General features: G+C 40.6%; 2 protein-coding genes across 2 annotated transcripts; one reads left to right on the top strand and one right to left on the bottom strand.

Moving 5' to 3' along the window:
• The first annotated feature begins 1,053 nt into the window (after positions 1-1,053).
• On the top strand, positions 1,054-5,125 carry dhrs7ca (dehydrogenase/reductase (SDR family) member 7Ca). Its single transcript, XM_079520638.1, has 7 exons — positions 1,054-1,164; positions 2,928-3,111; positions 3,244-3,356; positions 3,540-3,750; positions 3,900-3,992; positions 4,098-4,250; positions 4,614-5,125. Exons 2-7 carry the CDS (start codon positions 2,946-2,948, stop codon positions 4,814-4,816), a joined length of 939 nt encoding a protein of 312 aa, XP_079376764.1. The 5' UTR covers positions 1,054-1,164; positions 2,928-2,945; the 3' UTR covers positions 4,817-5,125.
• Positions 5,126-8,633: 3,508 nt separating this feature from the next.
• On the bottom strand, positions 8,634-14,699 carry LOC306936970 (germ cell-specific gene 1-like protein; the record flags this gene model as incomplete). Its single annotated transcript, XM_079520639.1, has 5 exons — positions 14,371-14,699; positions 13,305-13,352; positions 11,407-11,559; positions 8,993-9,104; positions 8,634-8,907 (listed from the first exon to the last, which is right to left on the bottom strand). The coding sequence occupies exons 1-5, from the start codon at positions 14,687-14,689 to the stop codon at positions 8,634-8,636; spliced, it is 906 nt and encodes a 301-aa protein (XP_079376765.1). The 5' UTR covers positions 14,690-14,699.
• Between the last annotated feature and the right edge of the window lie 7,888 nt (positions 14,700-22,587).

The following is a 22,587-nucleotide window of genomic DNA, read 5'->3' as shown; positions in this document are numbered from 1 at the left end:
CACAGGATATAGCGCCGCCCCTTGCGCAGATAGATAAAACATACTTGTTCAACAGTATAGTGTATGAGGATCGCTCTGGACTAGCCGAATAGTTACAGATCAGCAATGTTTGGCCCACCATTTATCTGTGAGCTCATACAATTTCCTCCAATAAAATCTCAGTTTAATTCAAGAGAATCAAGAGTATAGCTACTGTAAGGTGGCACCTGCAATAGCCTTTTTTCCCCTTCCAAAATGTGAAAAGATAAGAGTAAAAGTATTCTTTGGAAAATGGTATGAAATAAAGGTAGGCCTACACGATTTGAACATAATACATGGTATGAAATATGAATCATGATCAGACCTATACCCTCCAACTTAATTGTTTCTCATAAGTAATTTGGAGCAATACATAATAGGCTATAGGCCAAAATGTTATATATTCAAGCATGTTCAAAAATATATACTTATTTCAGACAATTTTCCAATGCATGCATTCATTCATTCAAATAAGGAATACATAGCCAATTTAACACTGAGGTGCCTAGAATTCTCAGGTTGCCACTCTTCGGTATGAGTCTTCAGGGTCCTCCGGTCCGGTCAGTGTTACTACAGTGGTGCTGCCAAATGCTTGTGTGAAAGACCCCCCCCCCCAGCATTTAAGGGCTTACAGGTCTTACAATAGTGGTATTTCTTGCCCTGACATTTATTATGTATGTGTTGTGCATGTGTACATGCAAATGCAATATTCTGTACGTAAGTCTGCACGTCCTATCTGTGTGTGTGGTAGTGGTACCACAATGCATATGTCTTTTTTGTGGTGCACTGTATATGAAACATAAAGTTTAACCTAAATATAGCCTAGATGAAGCACATGGACCACTTAAGAGCCCCCCCCCCCTGACCTGTCATTCTAAACATACCACATTGACCCCCACCCCACACCGCCATCCCACACCCATTGCCCTGTCATTCTAAACATACCACACTGACAACATGTGTAGGAAAATAACTGACTCAGCTGTGTTGCTATTAAAAGAGCTCAAATCCCCCAGTATTGCTGGAGAGGGAATGCTGGCTGCCAGGGACCCTCATTGAATAAGCAGGGGTTTGGAGCTACACAGCTCCTCATGAGAGGACTTATCCAGAAACACACCCAGAGGCCTGCAATAGCAATTCCAATAAGTAAGTGGTTGTTGCTATTCATTCTTCATTGTTTAGATCAGACACTTTAAATGTTTATTTTACTCTGCTGGTCAGTTGAGCACTGATGTTTTACAGCGGAGATACTGTGCAACAAGTTTGGGATTATTATAGGTTAGTGATTGATTCCATGTAAGACATTGATACATCTTGACTGTTGACTTACTTGGAATAATGCCGATGTTATGCCATGACATTGGGTTTTTGTGAGAGATACAGTATCTATTTCTAGGTCAGTTTATATTTAGTCTCTGCCTGGACAAGCACACTGTCCTCAGCACAGCAAACAGTTGCCTAAGGCTTTTCTTCCAACCCACAGTTGGCCAAAAATAGAGAACTTGGCTAACACTCGACACTTTGATAAATTATTATCTTGAATTATTATGGTATTTTTAAATTAATGTTAGCCAGGAAGACTCAGGGAAAGAAAAGTTTGACTCTTAAAAGTGTTTATAAAAGTGGTGTTCTGTCCACCACAACATGTCAACTGCATGTCGTGTTGAAAGAACCATATGCCTCACCTTTTTCTAATCCCCAGATTTTTCAATGCCCCATTTTTAATGACCAAAATGTTTTGACCAAAATATTAATATTACAATCTGAGAGTAACTGAGTTAAATAGTCCATTCACAAAGTCATAGCAACCGTTTAGGTTTCTTAGTGCCTTCTGTTATAAAGTAAATTAGTTATTTTGTCAAAATGTTCTATCTTGTTTGTATGTATGTAGTATGTATGTATATGTATGTATCACTATTTGTCAGGGACAATGCAAAGAAACATTGTGTCAGGTTACAAAACATGACTCCATTTTAGGTTTCTAGCCAAGACTCATTTGTGACACCTCCCTCTGGCCAGAGTAAAACATTTACTCCCGTAAACAAAAACAAAATTATCACAAAATAAGGGCATAAAATTAAGGTCATTCTTAACATTATAAAATAACCCAAGCAGGCATATGGCTGCTGAGCATGCATATTGCATACATACTATGCACAAGTCTTTTTCTGGATACAACATTGCAAAATATAGGTAAAGACACTCTTTTCATACAGTATATTTTTTAAAGGTTGATGCCTTTGCTTTTGAGGCCCAATCCAGCTCCCTGCAATTCATTGAGTGTCTGTCGAAGACAGCCTATTATCTACATCTTAATTTGCAAGCTTATTCGGTGACCAAATATTTCACATAAAAGACTTGTCTTGGATTGTGGCATTATTGACAGACTATTGCTTTGCACCTGGTGTAGTAGATTGAACCATGTTGTTTTTATTTTTCTATAGTTGAGAAAGAACATTCCAAAAAACAACTGTCTTTTCTGTTTTCATTTCAGAATCATAAGCATAAACTAGATTTTAAAAGAAATGGTTGTAAAGGGGCATTTGGATTCCGGTGTAACGGAGGTGGGGAGTTTATGGGTATGACATGTATATGTCTATCATGTTCAGTAGATTGTAGTACCATCCCATTTCATCTGCATCCTTAGACAATCCATTTTTCATCCAGAGGTACACATACTGTACATACTGTATGTACCTTCAACATACTGTACTTCAACCGACTGCTGAGATTAAAAATGTTACTTTGCATGGTATGTTTTTGAATTGATGGTTTAAATGGAAATTTGTGTTTGCAGTGAATAACACTTGTCTTAAAAACTAGTACTTTTAATTAGTATTTTTAATTTAAGATTACGCTGACCTGGTTAAATCACATTCACATTTACACTCACTGTGTTGTTTTTTTAGGATTATATCTTCCCAGAGATGGACCAACCGTGGAACATCACTGTTCTATATTTGGTACCATGTGTGATTCTGGTCACAGCTGGGCTTTTCTACCTGTACAGTCTGGTTTCCAGTCTGTTGTTGAAAACATGTGTGCGCAACAAGGTGGTGGTAATAACTGATGCCACATCTGGACTTGGAAAAGGTAGGTTCTGTTTTTGAATTCCCCGCTTCAGCATTTGATATATAAATCTCATTGATTTCTTTAATCTCCTGTAATCATTTTTGTATCCTCACTGTCTTTTTGTTCAAATTCCCCATGAATTCATCTTCGAAGAATGTGCCAGTGTGTTTCACAAGGATGGGGCTAGGCTGATCCTGTGTGGGAAACAATGGGAGAAACTTGAAGAACTTGATAGCGATTTGACAAGCGCTTCAGACCCTACTTTAGTAAGTATCGTACAGTAAACCAATTACTGTACATTAATCACCAACACCAAGTAGACTAGTCCTTTAAAGAGTAGATATAATTGTATGTTTTAATGTTAGGGTTGGGTGAACTGAACATCAATCAGGTCTAATTAATCACACACTAAATGCATCTCCAACCATATTTTCTTTCCTTGTCAACAGACTTTCCCCCCAAAGCTGGTGCTGGTAGATTTTGGTGACATGGACAGCATGCCCGAGGTAATTGAAGAGGTCCTGGAGTGTTATGGCTGCGTGGACATCCTCATCATCAACAGCAGTCTAAAGGTCAAGGCACCTGCCCAGAGTGTGACTCTGGAGATGGAGAAGTTAATAATGGATAACAACTACTTTGGACCCATCACATTGGCCAAAGGTAAACCAATGAAGGAATACGTTGAAAAACTAATGGAAATAAGAGAGATATGATAGATAGCTGCAGGGTTGTTGTTGTTTTTATCACATTTGTTGTTTCTTAGTTGTCAAAATACAATGTGCTTTATATTATATTATATTATGTTTCAGGTGTTCTACCTGCCATGATCACCAGGAGAACGGGTCATTTGCTCCTGGTCAATAGTATCCAAGGAAAGCTGGCTATGCCTTTTCGCACTACATGTGAGTCAAGATATTTTATGGTGGCAAGCAGCAATATTCTAAACACATGAATGAGGAATCAGATTTTCTTTATAGGAAACATTGACAGTGTATTCTGTGTTCCAGATGCTGCTTCCAAGCATGCAGTGCAGGCTTTCTTTGATTCTCTGAGGGCAGAAGTCCAAGAGTACAGCATCTCTGTCAGCACCGTAAACCACACCTTCATTACCTCCTCAGCAACAGCAGAGACAGCACCCAGCAAAACATCCTTCTGGTCATGTGAGTGAAGTCAGCTAAATCCAGACATAACAAAATGATCTGTATTGTGTACTTAACTACACATATGTAGTGAAATTATATAGAATGGTGAATAAACTAAGCTACGCGAGTTGAGGAGTTTGTATCACATTAAATTGCATGTGCAATGTGCATTCTGTAGACCTGTGTGTAGGGCCTCAGTGTGCGAGTGAACCCCTTCTTTTTGTTTATGGATTTTCATGCTTGGCCTCTCGCACCTGTTTACAGCCCTATAGTAAACCTTATAGGTTTAGTGTGCAAACCTCCCTACCTCCTTCTGCCGGTGTCTACATATTTTCCTAAATGTTATCCTCCTCTCCAATTTGTGCTTTCTTCATTTTCCAGATTTGTATAGCCAGAATCCCCTTGGCATTACCCCACATGAGGCGGCCACTGAGATCGTGAAGACTTTAAGCAATAAGAAAGAAGAGGTGGTAATTGCCCCTTCCCTCCCCAAGATGGCCATCTATACCAGATCTTTTTTCCCCAGCTTATTCTTTGCTGTGATGGCTGCAGGAGTGAAGAATGCTGATGCTAAGGAAATGTAGTCCTGCCATGAGCTAAATAGTTTTGTAATGAATACATCTCTAATGTAATGTAATGAGATTTGCTGGGTCTCAGGTCTGTTGACATCAAATGTTTTTTTAAAGTATTTGGAATAAATGGATGAAAGTTAGAAAGTGATAATTAGCATGAAATGAAAGAAAGGCTTGTAAAGTAGAAATTAAAGATAGCTGCACGTGCAATGCAATTCAGTGGGGTGGGGGTGCTGCTGCTCAGCGTGCTCGCTCTCATATTTGGAAGTGAAAATGAAGGGTTTGGTTAGTTAGAAAGTCAATATTGAAAGAATGAAGAGATTTAAAAAGTAAAACAAAATTATTGTGTCTTTCCTTTGTCCATGCATTCACAGAAACTGTAATTATTTTAAGTGTGTGCGTGTGCTTCAATTTAATGTCCTGCTTTGATTATGACTGGTGGTTTGTAAAGTATATTCAATAAATGAATTCAGTGAGAATTATCTGGGCCTATTAACTTTTAAACTTAGGCCGCCGCCTAGAGAACAGAATGAGATAATATATGTGAAATAAAACTAGGCTAGCTAACTTGCATGAAAGGAGATCCTTCTGGTATGACACGTACTAGTTTATGTTATGTATTTTGGTTAGTGATGGATGAATATCCAAGTAGGTCAAAATAATCAGATATACAACGTTTGTACCATTTTTCTTTTGTACCTACTACCTTTGGAGTTTGGACAGCTGAACAAAATCAATTTGATAAGAAAAGTAAGTGTAATACAATTACTCACCTGCAGGTGGTTACGAAAACAGTACGGTACGAGTACATGGTCTGACTGGCTGACTGTCACTGTGAAGAGATACTACCTCGCACTCGGCTTTCCACACGGCGGAGCTCATTTCAATGGCTTTTAAACTGTTTTCCCGTTTCACTGCACTGAACAGCACACGTCTGTTCGGTTCTTCTTATTCGTCTACATGTGTTAAATCCAACCCCTACCACAGCAGCTGCGTAAGAGTGGAACATGACCGAGAGAACAAACGCTTTACGATCAGCCTGGGCAGCGAGGCGGGTAAGAAGAACCATTGCACAGCTCAGCTGAACATATCATATCATTGGGTGAATGTGTAACTCTAGGCCGGCGGCGTCCACTCCTGAGTCCTGACTCCTAGTCCTGCTTATAGCCATATGGGCGATTTTATGTCTTAATACACAGGGAATGCATTGTTCTGGTTGTGTGTCTTCTCTTACTTGCACAGTAGGGAGCAGTGAATGTGCTGTTCTGCGTTACAAGTTCACAGCCGAGAAAGAGGTGGATCTAATGTCAACCAACGTGCCCGATTCATTCAGGGGGAAAGGTGTTGCTGCGCTGCTGTCAAAGGTTAGCTGGCCAGTGCTTATCTGAGGTGTACAAAACAGATGCATGATACGAAATAGGGAGCAAACTTGTGATTCATGAATTAAATCAAGAATACAATTCCTCAATAATGTTGATTTAAAATATTTTATATTTTATATATTATGTAATTTCCTTTACAGGCTGCAATGGACTTTCTTGTCGAAGAAAACCTCAAGGCCCATGTTTCTTGCTGGTACATTAACAAATACATTAAGGATAACCCGCTGCATGGTTATAAACATCTTATTATCACAGCTGCTCACTGATGCCACAAAAGGACCAGTCTGTCTGTCACCTGTTGGAGCCTCTTTCAGCGGTTCCAAACTTCCCAAACTTTAGCTCAAGACCCAAAAGAGAATGTTGATGTCTTCCTGGGACAATGGGGACATAAATAGCCAATCTTTTGATTGATTTGATTGAATACTTCATTATCAAGCTGCAAACAGTAGGCTACAGCAGTACAATTACACATATAATGTTAAACAGATGATGACACAAAAGGCCATATAATTGTTTATATTGTGTGGTCCTAATTACAAGCTCACATCTGCTTGTATCTGCTATATTCATAGGCTACTTCTCAAAAACGTTGATTTTTATTTTATTTTGAAATATATATATTTTATAATGTAGGAAACACAAAAAAGTAGCCTATTTACTTGTGACCCATACAGCAATGGGTCTGTGACCCACAATTGGGTCCCGACCCACTGTTTGGGAAACAGTGCTGTGTATAGGCCTAGCCTACTTTTCAATTCAAAGGAGCTTTATTGGCATGAGAAAACATACGTTTACATTGCCAAAGCAAGTGTCCAAATATAAAAACTACCTCAATGCACTGTTGCCCCTCTGGAATTGATGGGTTATAGGTTATTACTTTATGATAATGACTCTAAGAAGAGACCAGATGGACAATGTATGTGAAGTATACACTAGTCCTATATGATGTACAAATAATATTGTATTTTTGAATTGTCTGTTTTGCAGATCTGAGTAAATTATCTCATGATATCTGATAATTGAATGATTAATTGCTAAAAAGAAAAAAAAACATCTCTTTCTAATCCATATACTGTATAATGCAGCTAGTGCAAGCTATTTGATACATGTAAATTATTGTATATACATTTAATTAAAAGTTATATTTTTGATCAAAGTAGTTGTCTCATCTTGTTTCTCGCTAATAATTAATAACGTCGTAACTGCTTTATTCTTGTACAGTACATACATGGCATATGAGTTTAAGTGCTTAATTTTCTGACCTCCAAACCATCCTCTACACAACTACACTAATGGAACTGTTATGGATATCTTAGCTGAGTTAAATCGGGAAATAACAAAATGAGATCAGACACAGAACCTGGTGGGATCGTTAACATTGTATGTATTTATTAATTTCATAGGAAACTAGAAGATCAGACCTGCAAAGCGATGCGGTATAACTTGCCCTGGTGAATAGCTGGAACACAGAAGATGCCAAAAAGTCCCTACATTATATATATACTTTTTCTGCAGTTCTGTAACTCTAATTTATAATCAAACTTCACAATCATTTTTGACACAACTTTTGTGTGACCAGTGATCACACATTTGTGACTATGGCACAGGCCATCATACCGGCAAACTGTTTAGGCTTAGGGACAGACAGACAGATTTTTTGTTTTACTGCAAGACAAGTCTGTACTAATAAAAACAACGCTATCAGGAGGATGGAAGAAAGGACTTCATGTCTTTTATTTTTTCAAGAACAAGAACTTAATTGACTGTCTGCAATGTTGCTACTGGCTGTATTGTATGTGATAAATAAGCACCATGAAACTTTCCATGGGCGTGTGAAACTTTCTTCCCACTGGGTGTCACTGTTTCCCTTCTACAGACCATAGACTAGAGCTACAGAGTAATATACTGTATGTGGTTAGTGGTGTGTAGTCAGTGTTGGGTACATTTGAGGACCTCCAAATGAGCTGTATGGTATAGGATTCTCGTGCTGCCAGACTGTTGCCTCGCGCAATTTCAAATGCTTACAGTCATACAGTCATACAGCAGCGATTTTGGGAGGTGTAGTTCCAGATAGCATTCGGTATAGTTAGCATTATGTAGATGTAGATACATCTGTAGATTGGTGTAGATAGCATTAGGTGTATAGTTCCAGATAGCATTTTGAGATGTGGAATAGTTGTCTAGCTACACAAGACTTTGTATGGTAAAACAAGCATGATATAGACATCTTACAACATATCCCATCATCTGTTACTGAATTATAGTCGTGGTGTTGGCTGTATAGTGTATACTCATTGGCTGTGCTCTGATGGTGTAGCACAATAATGTTTTCAATAACATAAGTTGACCATAACTGTAACGTTCTGTATCATCCATTTGCAGTTAGGGTTAGGGAGTCGGGACAGGGTTGTAATGGAGCGAGTCAGACCCCTAAAAGTCCTCATATTTTAGCAATATTCTTCTCCCTGTTGTTCAGGCAGATAGTCCATATCAACCAAGTATGGTGTTTCATCATGTGGGCTGTCTGTGTCCAGTACGGCGCCTGGCCCAGTAGTGTTCCACATCTGATCCAGGAGCTCCAGCTCCATCAGCTTCTGCTTGAGTCTCAGGTTCTTCTCAATGTTCCGCCGTTTGTATTTGAACTCTACGATAGTCTTGGTATACCTGTTCAATGCAGTCACTGCAGAGCCCATACAGGTGCCGAAGGAACCCCACGCTAACCTATGGGGTAGGTAGGGGACAGATTTGACTGTTACATAAAACCCACAGGTTGAGAACCCCTGCTATAAATGACAGATGCACTTACACATAAGACCAGCTGTAGTCCCAGGATGTAGGCCTCCAGTCTTCTGGGCCGATTGCTACAGCCAACTGGAAAATGGTGGAGAACATCATATGGGCCAACATCCCACAAAGGCCTGGGTGGGAATACGAACAAACCAATGTGTTGGCACATTCAAAATATATGTGTACAATGTAAACCATTATCCAGCTATCATTAAATGTATTGCCATTTTTCTTTGCAAGCTCATTATATCATTGCACTTCATAATGAAGGCACCGCATGGCAGAGTTCCGTAATTTACATATGACATATACAATATGCTAAACTTTGTGTATAACTGTGAAAATGAGTAAAGAGTAAAGAGTAATTGGCACTTATACAGTCGTGGGTATTTTGTTTTTGTGTCTGGCTACACATTTAATGGTTTTATTATTCTGACAAATTAATAAAAAGACAAATATCCAAGAAACAATCATTTACTCCTAATGGACTTTCATTACAAATATGTCAGAAGACAGAGTGTTCAAGGCTGAAACATGTTCTTGCTTAGTTGCTTTCATCTGCATGTTGCACTGGGACTTTGGGACACTCTGGCGAGGTGAGCAGGGTTGTGTCTGGATGTTGTACCTCCTCTCTGCCAAGCTCTTGGCCAACATGCTGCTTTGGCAGCGTTGCTTTTTTCTTGGAATTAGTGCATAAAAACATCAACAACAAAGGGATGGGGGTGAAGAGAAGGGGAGAGTGGAGGGGTAGGAAGGGTCTCCTCTGGGCCTGGCTTGTCACGGCCCAAAACCGCTGTCCCAGCCTCCAATCCGATTAGTCTGCAAACCACTTTTTAAATCCTCTGAAGCAGTGAGTGGGTGTTGGACAGACCATATTGCTCCTCGTGTTGCACTAGTCAGCATTATGGAGGTCCCCCCCCCCCCCATATGGTGCAATGTTATAGAATGTTATATTATAGTTGTTAGTATAGTCTGATATACAGTAATTAGATACTTATATCTGAGTATCTGTTTTTCTTATTTCCCATGTCACAGTAACAAATCAGATACTGGCATTATAGGGTGGCTGTATATAAATTGCAGGAGCTTGCAGGGAACAAAAGCATAGCTCTCCATGCTAATGTGGCACAAAATAATTACTGTATAAACACCTGAATGTGTTATTATCTTCACCAATAGAGGAAATATGTTTTTTCCATGTGTGTGTCTGTCTGTCTGTCTCTTTCAAGGATTCCTTCAATTCCAAAGGTTATGCAGAAATTTGCATTCAACTTTGTGGAAAGGTTTATAATGGGCCAAGGAAGAACTGAATAACTTTTAACAATGATTTAACTAGTAGATAGCCATTTTGCAAACACTTACAAGAACAGGTGCGTACTAGGAGAAAACCAGTGGTGGAAGAACATGTAATGACATGTAATATAACAAATAAAATAACAATAATATTCATCATTTATAATTCACTGCGCTCTTGCCCATGTTTAATATGTTTGTTCCTCATACCATAGGCAGTCTTTCCTTTAATGCAATGCATAGTGTGTTACCTTTAAGAATGAAGAAACACACCTCTGAGGTGTTGTTTCTTCCTCGGGAGACAAATAATAAAGAACCTTGAACCTTGTTGACGTATTTACCTCTGTGACAAGTTTTGTGTTGATCTCTCTGTCTGATTAAACGGAGTGCCACCATCGTTGGCTTTTCCAAGAGGAATAAATCTCCTTCTTTTCTCTGCCTACACGGCACTCCTACATTGGTGATTTTAAACCATGATCTCTTTTGATGTAGAAATGTTAAATTGTTATTTTTTCCCCCCAAAAGGGATCATAACAACATGAACTACTTCAATACTTTATTAGTCAGAAATGTAAACAGCGTGAGGTACAGTCAGTAATGACAACACCAATGAAGTAATGGATTTATTTCTCTATGATCCCTATATTGCTCTGTGAAATTGTATTGCAAATGTGAGATTATGTTGAAAACCATCGACTGTACTTTGTCAAACTCCCAAACCAAACCCTCCACAGAATGTCTGTTTTACAAGAGAGAACTGTGTGCCAATAAGCCTATCTCACAGAATTTCCCCGCCCCCCTAAATACACCCCCTTTCGGGGTTAGTGGTGATAGCGTGACGTCACTCCATAGACGCTCCATGTTAACAGAGGTAATTTAAGAAGTCTACAACTTTTGTTTTCTCAAGGTAAGGTTTGTTCTATCTGTTCGAGCTGATTTACCATCTTGTTTGCTTCATAATAATATTGGTCCGTCACATTTTTACATTAGAAAATGTACTTAGATTCTCCAGAGAAAAAAACGTGTAAATGCTCATGTTAAAGACACCACTATTTACCGGAAGTGGGCGTGGAAAGCGGGCTGTGAGATTTTGACAGGATAGAGTGTATGGCATCAGCTGTTTCCTGCTTCCTTCCCTACCTGACAAGGCAATGCACATGGCAGCGAAGGCATTGAGCTTTAGCTTGTTCATGACACTGAAGCATGGACACTGTTCCAGGATCAACATAGCCCCGCCCGTAAACAACAGGGACAGGTACAGACTCTCAGCTACTATACACAACCATAAGACCCCTGAGAGAGAGACAGAGACAGACAAGCAAAATTAGTTACTTTGGTATTTTAATAGGCTGGAGAATAATTTCACCTCTATGATAGGTGGTAGGCCAGCGAGCATATGTAAACTGGCTAGATTGAGAGCGGTTGCAAAAGGTTCCCTGTTATCTGTAAATACTAAGTATAGTCTCACCTCGAGACAGACTACGCTGTTTTTCCTTTGTCTTTGTTTTTGCCAATGGGTTCCCAGATGAATCTGTCTAATCACTGTAGGAATGACCAAAGGGGTTCGTGTAAACATGGCTGGTGCTTGTGATGAGATCAAAGCATAGAGTTATTACGATGAAAGCTGCTCATTATCTTTGAGATTAGCAGAGGTGAGACTATAACAGTAATTAATACTCTGTTCTATATTCCAATTTCAACAGGGCACCATGCCAAAGATCACAATCCATCATGGCGCGTTAAGTTTGTAGATTGCCTATTTTCAGCCCAGACCCAGAAACAGTTGTACAACAGAGTGTTATTGCTGAATGCTGACACAGGACAAAGAATAGGATCTGTGTGTGTGTATGAAACAGGGTTGGGGTGTATTGTGGATAAACTTAAAGGTAATGATAGTCACCAATGTTATGATAGTATGACAGTATGGTCATCTTTTTCAAGATGACAAGATTTTGTATTGATCTTAGTTTAGCATGCTAGAATTCTGTTTCATTTCATTTCATTTGTTATGTTTGTATTGTAGCCTATTAGTACTAGATTACCGCCCTATATCCCCGGCTGTCACAGAAACACAGACCACGTGACCAAGTGACTTTTTTTAAGGCAAGTCTTATCAATGATTTCTTTCCCACTTTGCTGTGATGGATAAACAATTTGCTTCCGTATGATGAACGCTAAAAATGTTGACAAGATTATCTTTTCTTATTTCTGATATATTTATATATAGAAGCATAATCTACACTACAGTATATAGACAGAACATTGATGGCAGAGAGGGGAAAGGACAACACACTGTAGGTATCCATTGAGAAATAAACTGAATGAGTTGCAAAAGCAAAAGCAAAGCAAAGTTACTATATTTACCCAGGGTATCTGGGCTAAGCTCAAGAACTTGTTTCCAGCCAGGCCCTGCTCATAGAACATTTCATGGTAGTGGTTCAATGCCTTGCTCAAGGGCACTTCAGCGGTGGTCATTTTAACGTGTCGGACCGCTGATTGCAATGTTGTGGTCAACACACAATGCAGTACATGCCAAGTCCAGGGTGTATTCATTTTGGTTCTGTATCATGCCAGTGAATTTGACAATTTTGGCACTAAGTGACATCCAACTAGGACTGCAACTATTGATTATTTTCTTCGCGATTACTCTATCGATTACTTTAACAGCAAAAACAAAGCAGAAAATAATAAAAAATCGACTATAATCAATTAGTCTGATTAAACACTTCTGACCTATTTTATAATTAAACAAATAAATGCATACGAATAGCAGATCTACACACGACAGGATAGAGTGGGTTGTGAATTTGTAGAATTGGTTGTTTCATAATCATTAAATCGGTTACTTGAACTATTGCACCCCTACATCCCACCCTCTAACAGTACGTAAGTGTGTAAACCTGAAATAATGAAACTGAAGAGAAGACATTAAACCATGCTGCAAGAATGAGCAGTCCAGAGCTTAGCTTAGGGAGCATAAAGGACCCAAGTAGCTTACTGTACATTCAAAAGATTCTAAATGCCAGTATTTCACCAACCTCGTTCTTGTTCAGGTGCTATCTCTGAGAAGTCTCTGCAGACAAAACCTGTAATAAGACAAAACAACAATGTTCATCAGATCTAAGATGCTGCCTCTTTTGCGCTTTTATTTGTATAATTTCTCATTGAGAAATACATGGATAAATTACACAGACATTAAAACTCAGCAAGAAACAATCTCATACTCAACTTTGTTTACTTTATTTATCAATGTATTTATTGGCTACAGTAGTGCCAAATTAATCAATGAAACAATATGTATCTGGATTACATACACGATTACACAGCTCTTCCAAACGTTTTGTGTTCCTTAGATTTACTATAACGTATTAGGGCAAATGAAAGGTGTGCAGGCAATAATATTGCCTGCACGCCTTTCATTTGCCCTATTAAGTTATATAAGGGATTCATCTATTCATCTTAATATTATTAAGATGAATAGACGAATCCCTCTTGATTTGCATGAGTGTTGCTAATGTTAACAGGTCCAGGCCAAAGCAGGTTTTCTTAATGCTATTTGCTTCTTTGGCAAACATTGTTTTTGAGTAGTTTTTGTTTTCACTTAAGTGCTTTGCATGATGTCATGATGGCAATTATTTCAATAAAGGGAAGGAGCAACTTATGAATTGAAATAATAATAACTAATAATAAACATGACACTGCATGATATTTCAAAATCTCAATTCCAAATATTAAATTTCAAAGCCAAAGTTTAATCACCTATCAAAGATCACAAACAATAGCAATACAATTAAGGTAATAAAACACTGTTGGACAGCGAGCCAGCTTTCTGTAAGAATTGCATTCTTCATCCAAAACCTCTGCATAATTTGACACATTCTGTTTGCCCTGATGGTCATGGTCAATGATCTGTTATGGAACCATTCTTCTCACCTGGGGTAATGCAGTAGATAATAGGTTCCATAAGAACAACCTTTCTATATACCGTGGATCTTAGATGAGTACAAAAACCTCGTACTGCTGGACTCATCACTTCAAATCTACAGTGCAACTTGAAAAGGTAATCTTGTTCCTGAGGAGGCAGGACCATGCAACCCATTTCACCTTTGAAATCTGCAGCCTGCTCACAGGAGAAGAATATGCCTGTGTGGAACTTCCTCATAAGAAACTTGTCGTCTCCCGTCTCCCAGATGTACTGGACCAGTCGGCTGTCGTTGATGTTGGAGCTGTTGAAGCGGATGCAGAACGACTGTTTGGTCGCCAACGGGGGTCCCGTGCAGAAGGGCTTGACCACCTTCCTCGTCCCCTCACACCAGAAGTTGGTGGTCACAGCTGACAAGGCAAAGGCAAACGCCACAAAGTTGAGGGTGATCGCCAAAGAAGCCCGCCGACCACGCTCCTCCAGCATCATGGTCAAGACCATGCAGGCTAGATGAAATGATCAGGCAACTAATCCTGGCTGATGTGTAGCCACCGTGGTTCCCCCCCCTCCCCCCCGATACTGTAACTCAAATCAAATCGTCATAATCCGCTTGAGTTGGAGGTTTGTTGGGCGGAGGGTGGATGCTACACATCCTGACACTGCGTCTAAAAGGATGTGCAGCTGCCTTGATTGAACTATCTCATTACTCCAGGCAAGTCTGTCCCTTTCGGCCTGGGCCGTGGCTCAGCGGTCCAGGCACAAAAAAAAAAAAAAGTCTGTCCCTTTCATGCTTCCAGTGAACTCTTCCGTGCCTCATTCTATACTCTTAATCTTGAACAGGGTCTTGAAAAGGGTTCTTCTAGTTGCCATCTATTCTATACCTTTACATGGACTACTACTACTGTATGTCCAATTGTGAGCTTAAAATACATAACCACATGCATACGGTAAGCAACAATACACTTCATATGTATGGAGAGAGGTGACTGTATTCCCAAGTTTTATACTGTACCTACTTTCTCATATAGTACAACACAACCAGGGCAGGAATTTCACGGCGGCCACGGCGGCCATGGCCGTCGTTGCCCCTCTCTTTGGCCGTGTGCCCCTCGAAAAAGTATATGCCCATACGGCCACAGTGGCCGTGGTGCCCCGACCGGCGCCCACAGAAGTTCATTTTACCGTTTATCCTCTGCGCAATTTTCCAGTCATTACGGTAACCAATGTTCCCCTCACGTCCCGCGCAGAACAAATCTGTGTTGTAGTTGTGTTGCCATTTGCAAAGTGGTTTGATTATTTTGCGGTACTTTGCCTTAATAACTACCCCCGCTGCCGCTGGTCGTCATGACGCGCGCATACACACACACACACACACACACACACACCCGCACGCCTCCTCCTCCGCGCCACACATACACGCACTGACAGAGTAAACAGAGGGCATTTAGCCCACACGCTGCCTACTAGTGTAGCTAATCTAGCTATCCGGTCAAACTGCAACTATCACTCAAAACAAAACAATGTTTCCTACAGTTGCGACAGTGTGGCGGTCCTACGTCACATGTATTAACGTTGGTCGCTGGTCGGACATGGTCCAGCTGATTTCCTTTTGTCTAATGCGAAACAGCGTGGCTGTCCATACAAGGAGGAGATCTACCGAATCTATCTAGCCCACCAAAACAAACATAAATGTACTTTTGCGTCGCATTATGGATAGCGACAGAAAGACACCATGGATATAATTAAACAATTGTTCCCCTGTGCACAGCACACACTGTCTCCAGGTAAGAACAAAAAACTGATTTGAAGCTGCACTTTCACTTTGTGTTGACTTACTGCAGAGTCCTCAGTCCTGCAGCGGTGCAGCCCCACAATGGAGAAATTATCTTATCTGTCACTAACCTCTCTACAATGCCATGTTATTCAATATATTAGTTTAGCACAAAATATAGGCTTTTCTAAACCAAGCCCTTATTCAAAAGTTATGTAGGCTGTCATTGTATTTTATGTGAATTAACTCACAGTTTAACCCAATGATCCTCAGCCATTTAAATTTCAAGGACCCCCAAATTAAATTTATATTAATTAGCCTAGGGTGACAGCCTGACAGGGTCCTAGGCCATTTCATTATGATTTTCATCTCTGGACTGGGTCCCCAAAACATGTTTACAATATTTTACAACAGTAGCTACTTATATTTTGTTATTTAAAGCTGTGATTATTTATTTAAGAAGCACTGTTCTGAACCAATGTTCAATGGAAAATCATTTTTTAATTGATGGCCTTCATGCCCTGGCACTTGGCCTTGTGCCCTCAAAAAGTTGACCACACTAAAGGCCAAGTGGCCTTGCCCCTAAAAGGATGAAATTCCAGGCCTGAACACAACTGTTTCAAAGATTCTCTAATATAATATTCTCTCTCAATAACCCAATACAAGTTACCAACCATACAACAATAGTCATGTTTTATTTTTCAGCCAAGCCATAGTGTAGTGCAAAGTGCATTGTAGGCTATATACATTGCATTGAATGTTCAATTACATATCCAGGAGAGACCCCAAGTAGAGCCGCTGCTCCTTTACGTGGAAAGGAGCCAGTTGAGGCGGTTCGGGCATCTAATACGGATGCCTTCGGGTGCCTCTCTAGGGAGGTTTTCTGGAAATAGACAACGGGCAGGCCAAGGACCACATGGGAGGATGCTACTGTAACCTCCACACTGGCCTAGGAACACCTAGGGATCCCGCTGTGGCAATGTGGACCAGGAAAGGTCAGAGGCGTATCTACAATAAGGCGAGGGCAGGCGTCCGCCTGTCCAAATCCATTTCTGGCCTGGCCAAAATCCATACAATGAGAAAAAAAGAGGACAAAAACAAGACATGAGAACTATTATTGGACAGCTGATTGGCCGTCGTGGTAGAGCGCGACCCTCAATCACCCATTGGAATGTAAATGCAAGCCTTTCAGCCTTTGTATACTACTCGTCTGGCAGGTATATCTCTTTGAAAACCTTTAGTGCTATGATTGTGCGCGGGGAGACGACAATTAACACATCTTGCCTGTCCAAAATATAATTCTTGCCTGCCCAAAATGTAATTCCTGGAAACGCCACTGGGAAAGGTACATCTGGAATTGAATTCTCTGCTTGAACTATTAATAGGATAAGTGGTAGACGATGGAAGGATGGATAGAATATAGTGTGTATATGGGTTTTGGGCTGCTGCTTTTCCATGGTACCTTCAGCAGGACTCTACTCATATAGCAGTTCTAACTTCTGCACTTTTAGGTTTGTTTCCCCCTTAAAAACACCACACTTTGGCAGAAAGTAACTGTATAGTGCCCATAGGTAAAGAGAAGTCACCCCTGCAAAAAAAAAAAAGTCTCTCCTGAAGTACCCAGGCATTATATCCTTCCTATATGGGGCCTGTGTTCTTTCCATTAACATTTGCTGTTTTGCATTGAACAGGAAAATGTCCAACAGTAAACTTGATGAAATATTAAGCCTTTGTTGTAGTATGGTAATTTTCCCTGACCATGACCCCTTTGCATAATACGGTATAATACCTGCTAGGGATGAGCTCCTTTTGATAGAATGAACAATGTATTATCTGTGTATTCAGCTGGCAGATGTGAGATTTGGATGTGTGTTTGTGTATGTTCTTGTAAATCCTTACAGTTGATCACAAATTGTTACTATCACATACTTCCACTGTAGCCTACTGTACACTGTACTTTCATTTGATTATTTAAAATCACACTGTGCTGTTTGAATTGAATTGTTTCTTAATCTGATTTTGTAAATATAAATATGAAGTGGTGGTGCAATGTGAATTTAGGACTGATACTTGAGGATTAACCTCTTAAGAATGGGCTTTTTACATACGGTATTTAACTTCTATTTAAGGAATTTAGGAACACCAAATAATTTGTCTTCTCGGTTTTAAGCATGCATGTGTCAACGGGGTCTGCCCATAATTCTTGCATCCCATTACTCCAACTACGTGGCTTCGCGTGCTGTTTGGGTTAGGTTAGGTTAATGCGCCCGCTGTCGGACTAATGACACAGCACCGTGTCAACTATCCTTAATTTAAACACCCATACAAATGAACAGTGTACTGCAGCCAGCGTCGTAACCTGCACATGATCATGTCACTGTGGCTTCTGTCAGTCCCTGCATGGAAGGCACAGATTATGTTAACAGGGTGCCCAAAATTCAATCATGTTTGCTGCACCAAGCACAGAGATGGACAAAATCACACATTCGGAGGAGATCAATGTAGCCGCACACTCGGAGCTTCAGTGCCAAAGACTTTATTTTAATAATGGACGAGAGAGAGAGATTAAAACATTGTCATTGGCATGCTGCCTTCCACTGTCCATAGAGTATGGGGAAGGCGCACATTAAAAATATGCACACACACGCATACACACATTACAGTACACACACCTACACATGAGTGACATGACCACACTTTTCCAATTTCCGTTGGTTTTGTTGGTACATAGGCTATAGCTATATCCAAAGTACAACTTAATGCCATGCAATAACAAGAACAGAAATGCTCCATAAGTAATGGACCACACAGAAGTAGATTAAAATCAAACAGCATCCTATATTTGTCACGTTGATACTTTCAAAGCAGCTTCTGCATGGACCTCCTGCTGAAGAAAAAAAAAACAATTACCTCATGCTGACCTACAGCTGCTCTGGGTTAAGGGTTCAAGAGTTCAAGGTGTTCTTTATTGTTACTGCACATCTTATATAGGCTACAGGTACATAAGAGTAAAAGTATTTTGTTCTGGTTGTTCTGCAAACATTGTAGCAGCATTAATACTACTAATTATATGATGTACTACTACTTAAGCAAACTGTGTGTGTGTGTGTGCGTGTGCGTGTGCGTGTGCGTGTGCGTGCGTGTGTGCGTGTGTGCGTGCGTGCGTGCGTGCGTGCGTGCGAAAGCTGTAAAGTGACTTGTGTCAACAAAGTGTTTTGGGTTGAAGTGGTTCATTTGCCTTACTACATGCTTTTAATTACTCACTTACACATTGAAAGCATGACAGGAGGGATGTGATGAGTAGTGCTGCATTGATATGATATGATATGATATGATATGATATGATATAGTACTTTATTGTCAGTTCACATTGAAATTTGTCTTGCGACCCAGCAGCCATGTATGCAGAAACACATATAGGCCTACACACATTTGACATAACACAAAGAACAAAACAATATTACATACGGTACAGTACATAAAGACATGAAGACAAGAGCAATGTTCACCGCTCAGTTTACCCCTGGCTACAACTCCTGATAAGCCTCAAAGTCGATTGGTGGACAAAGGACCTCTTTAGTCTGACCTTAATTGACCTGCATTGCTTATTCATAGGGCTTTGTCATTACACATCATATACTGTTACGACCCGGCCTAGGGGTCACCAGGTGTAACACAAAAGTGGTCTCCCTCCTACCTAGTTCCCAAATATAACCAGCCAACACCAGTTGAAAAGCCAAAGTACAATGGTTTATTACATAAGTTACAGTGACATCAAAATGCATGGGATAAATTACCTCAGGGTGGGCACCTGTACAGAACCTTACTACACTAAAAGACAAACCTATGCTTACACAAAACAAACACAGGTATCTTACCTAACATCAACTAAAGAAACACATTAACAAGGAAACCAAAGGAAAGGACACCCACCCCTACATTACCGGGAGTAAACCATGTTGACAGTGAAACGTCCTAAAATACTGGTAATGGCTAGCTAAAAGCACTCAAACACCAGACTGGTGTTGTTGGGAGACTGGCATGGAGGAAAACCTTATGTTATGTACCAAAAGTTGAATGTAGTTTGGGTTTTCGTTGTTAGTTGGCAAGGCATTTACCACACAACAAAATGTGCTTTCGATATAGGGTGTTTTAAACTGTTTTGTGATTAAATGTTTTAGCTATTCGGGTGATGAATAGAGACATTTTGTGATTCAATGCTTTAGCTATTCGGGTGAGGAATAGGAGCAGGGAAAGAGGTCTCAGTGGAGACACTAGGAGAGAGGGAATCTCAGTGGAGATAGGAAGAGGTCTCGTTAGAGACGATAGGAGGAAGGGGTTACTTTGAGTGAGGTCTCGATAGAGACGATAGGAGGAAGGGGTTACCTTGAGTGAGGTCTCGATAGAGACGATAGGAGGAAGGGGTTACTTGAGTGAGGTCTCGATAGAGACGATAGGAGGAAGGAAGAGAATATCACATTATGTTTTGTGTTTGTAATAAAAAATGAATTGGTTTGTGAATTCTCGTCAAATCTTAATTCATGTGTGAGGGTTAACATTTTCTTTGTCTTGGGCCATGTACTTCCTGGGTTCTTTTTCCCTCCTCTTAATTTGCTTCCAAGTACTAGTTGCTGAGGTGTGGAGGAAAGGGTGCAGGTATACAGGCCAGAGGGAAATGGAAATGGTTGTTTGTTTTCTCATTGGTGGTATGTGTGGGTATATGCTCTTAACATGGTGTTCAGTTTGCCTGATTAGAATAATTCACACATGGGAAGGGGTATTTTAAATATATCCTGACGTACTAATTTGAATTGTGAATTGGTGAATTTGTGAAGTGTTCGAGCATATTCACACTAAGTCCATTGTGGAGAAATGTCTACATTTGTTTGTTCTGTGATAATGTGAAATCAAACATTTTATATTTATTGATGTATATTTTTTAGGAGAAATGTTTGATCTTAAGGGGGGAGGTGTTATATGACCATGGGTCATATGTAGGTTTCTTTCCCTCTTGGTGTGGGTGTGACTGATTGAGTGAGTGACTGAGTGATTACCAGCTTGTGTGAATGGTGAATGAGTGGTTGCTGAGTGTGACTGGCTGAGTGGTGGAACCTCACAGGTGATTGGCTCCTGGCTTTCTGGTCTGGAGTATAAAGCTGCCTACCTTCAGATCTTCAGATGTCTTCCTCCATGCCAGTCTCCCAACAACACCAGTCTGGTGTTTGAGTGCTTTTAGCTAGCCATTACCAGTATTTTAGGACGTTTCACTGTCAACATGGTTTACTCCCGGTAATGTAGGGGTGGGTGTCCTTTCCTTTGGTTTCCTTGTTAATGTGTTTCTTTAGTTGATGTTAGGTAAGATACCTGTGTTTGTTTTGTGTATGTAAGCATAGGTTTGTCTTTTAGTGTAGTAATGTTCTGTACAGGTGCCCACCCTGAGGTAATTTATCCCATGTATTTTGATGTCACTGTAAACTTATGTAATAAACCATTGTACTTTGGCTTTTCAACTGGTGTTGGCTGGTTATATTTGGGAACTAGGTAGGAGGGAGACCACTTTTGTGTTACACCTGGTGACCCCTAGGCCGGGTCGTAACAATAAAATAACCTGTCACACTTTCAGAGCTAGTTTGAATTACACACCAACGGACCAAGAACGAGGTATAAAACCCCACTTTGTTTAACTAACCTCTACGGTTGTATGCACAACCACTAAATGTACCTGAGTCCAACATAGGACAACTTGAAAAAAAAAAAACCAAAAACGCTACGAGGTTTGACTGCTGCCGTGGGTGCCAGCCTCCGGAGTTTGCACACACCACAACACGGCCAAATAACATTTCCCTGCATTTCTTATCCACCCTCGTCCGTATAAGGTTATGGATTACAGAAATACGAACGATCGCAGCACCACTGCATCATATCAAAATTAGTGCGCTACCAGCACAACTGAACGGAAGGCAAAAGCAGCTATATGACTCGACTTTCTGCACCATTATTTAGTATCACAAGCTCCTCACGGGTTAAGCCAATCTTCCCGTGGCAGCAACACATTCAACATAAACGTTGAAAAGCAGAATCCACTCTCACCCTCTCTGCAGCAAACGGGACCAAGGCAATCTCTGGGTGGTGGCCTTAGAGCAGGAGCACCGCGCTCCGGACCGGCATTTCTCTCCCATGGCTGGGTCATCTCATCAGGCCGGGGAGCAGGCGTCGCAGCCGGCGCCCTATCGGGACTCACCCCCCAAAGGGTTATCCCTAGTTCCCCAGAACCCCCCCAGCCTTTTTCGGCAGGCCAGCACTCCTGGCGGCACCCAGGGAAGAATCTTCAGCCTCCGCTTCATCCTCCCCCCCTATCCAACCAGTTGCACTGACCGTCCGTCTCTCAGATGCCTTACTCTAAAAGCCACATCGAACTAACAGCTCCGCCACCAACCTTGTCTATTTCGCCTCTCAGCAGCCCCCCCCCACAGAGATTCTAAGAAATTTGGCAATCTAACAGCTTTTAGTTTGTCCAAATCACCTATACTAAACTAACCAAACTTAAGGTGCAAAAAATACGAGCAACATACCTACCACTGCAACTCCAGCCGATCACAGACAGGACCGACAAAAAAGAAAAAACATC

Source organism: Electrona antarctica (assembly GCF_951216825.1).
Source record: "Electrona antarctica genome assembly, chromosome: 14".
In the NCBI taxonomy this organism is placed as follows: Eukaryota; Metazoa; Chordata; class Actinopteri; order Myctophiformes; family Myctophidae; genus Electrona; species Electrona antarctica.
The sequence above is the reverse complement of the archived record's forward strand: the minus strand, read 5'-3'. Positions and strand labels throughout refer to the sequence as shown.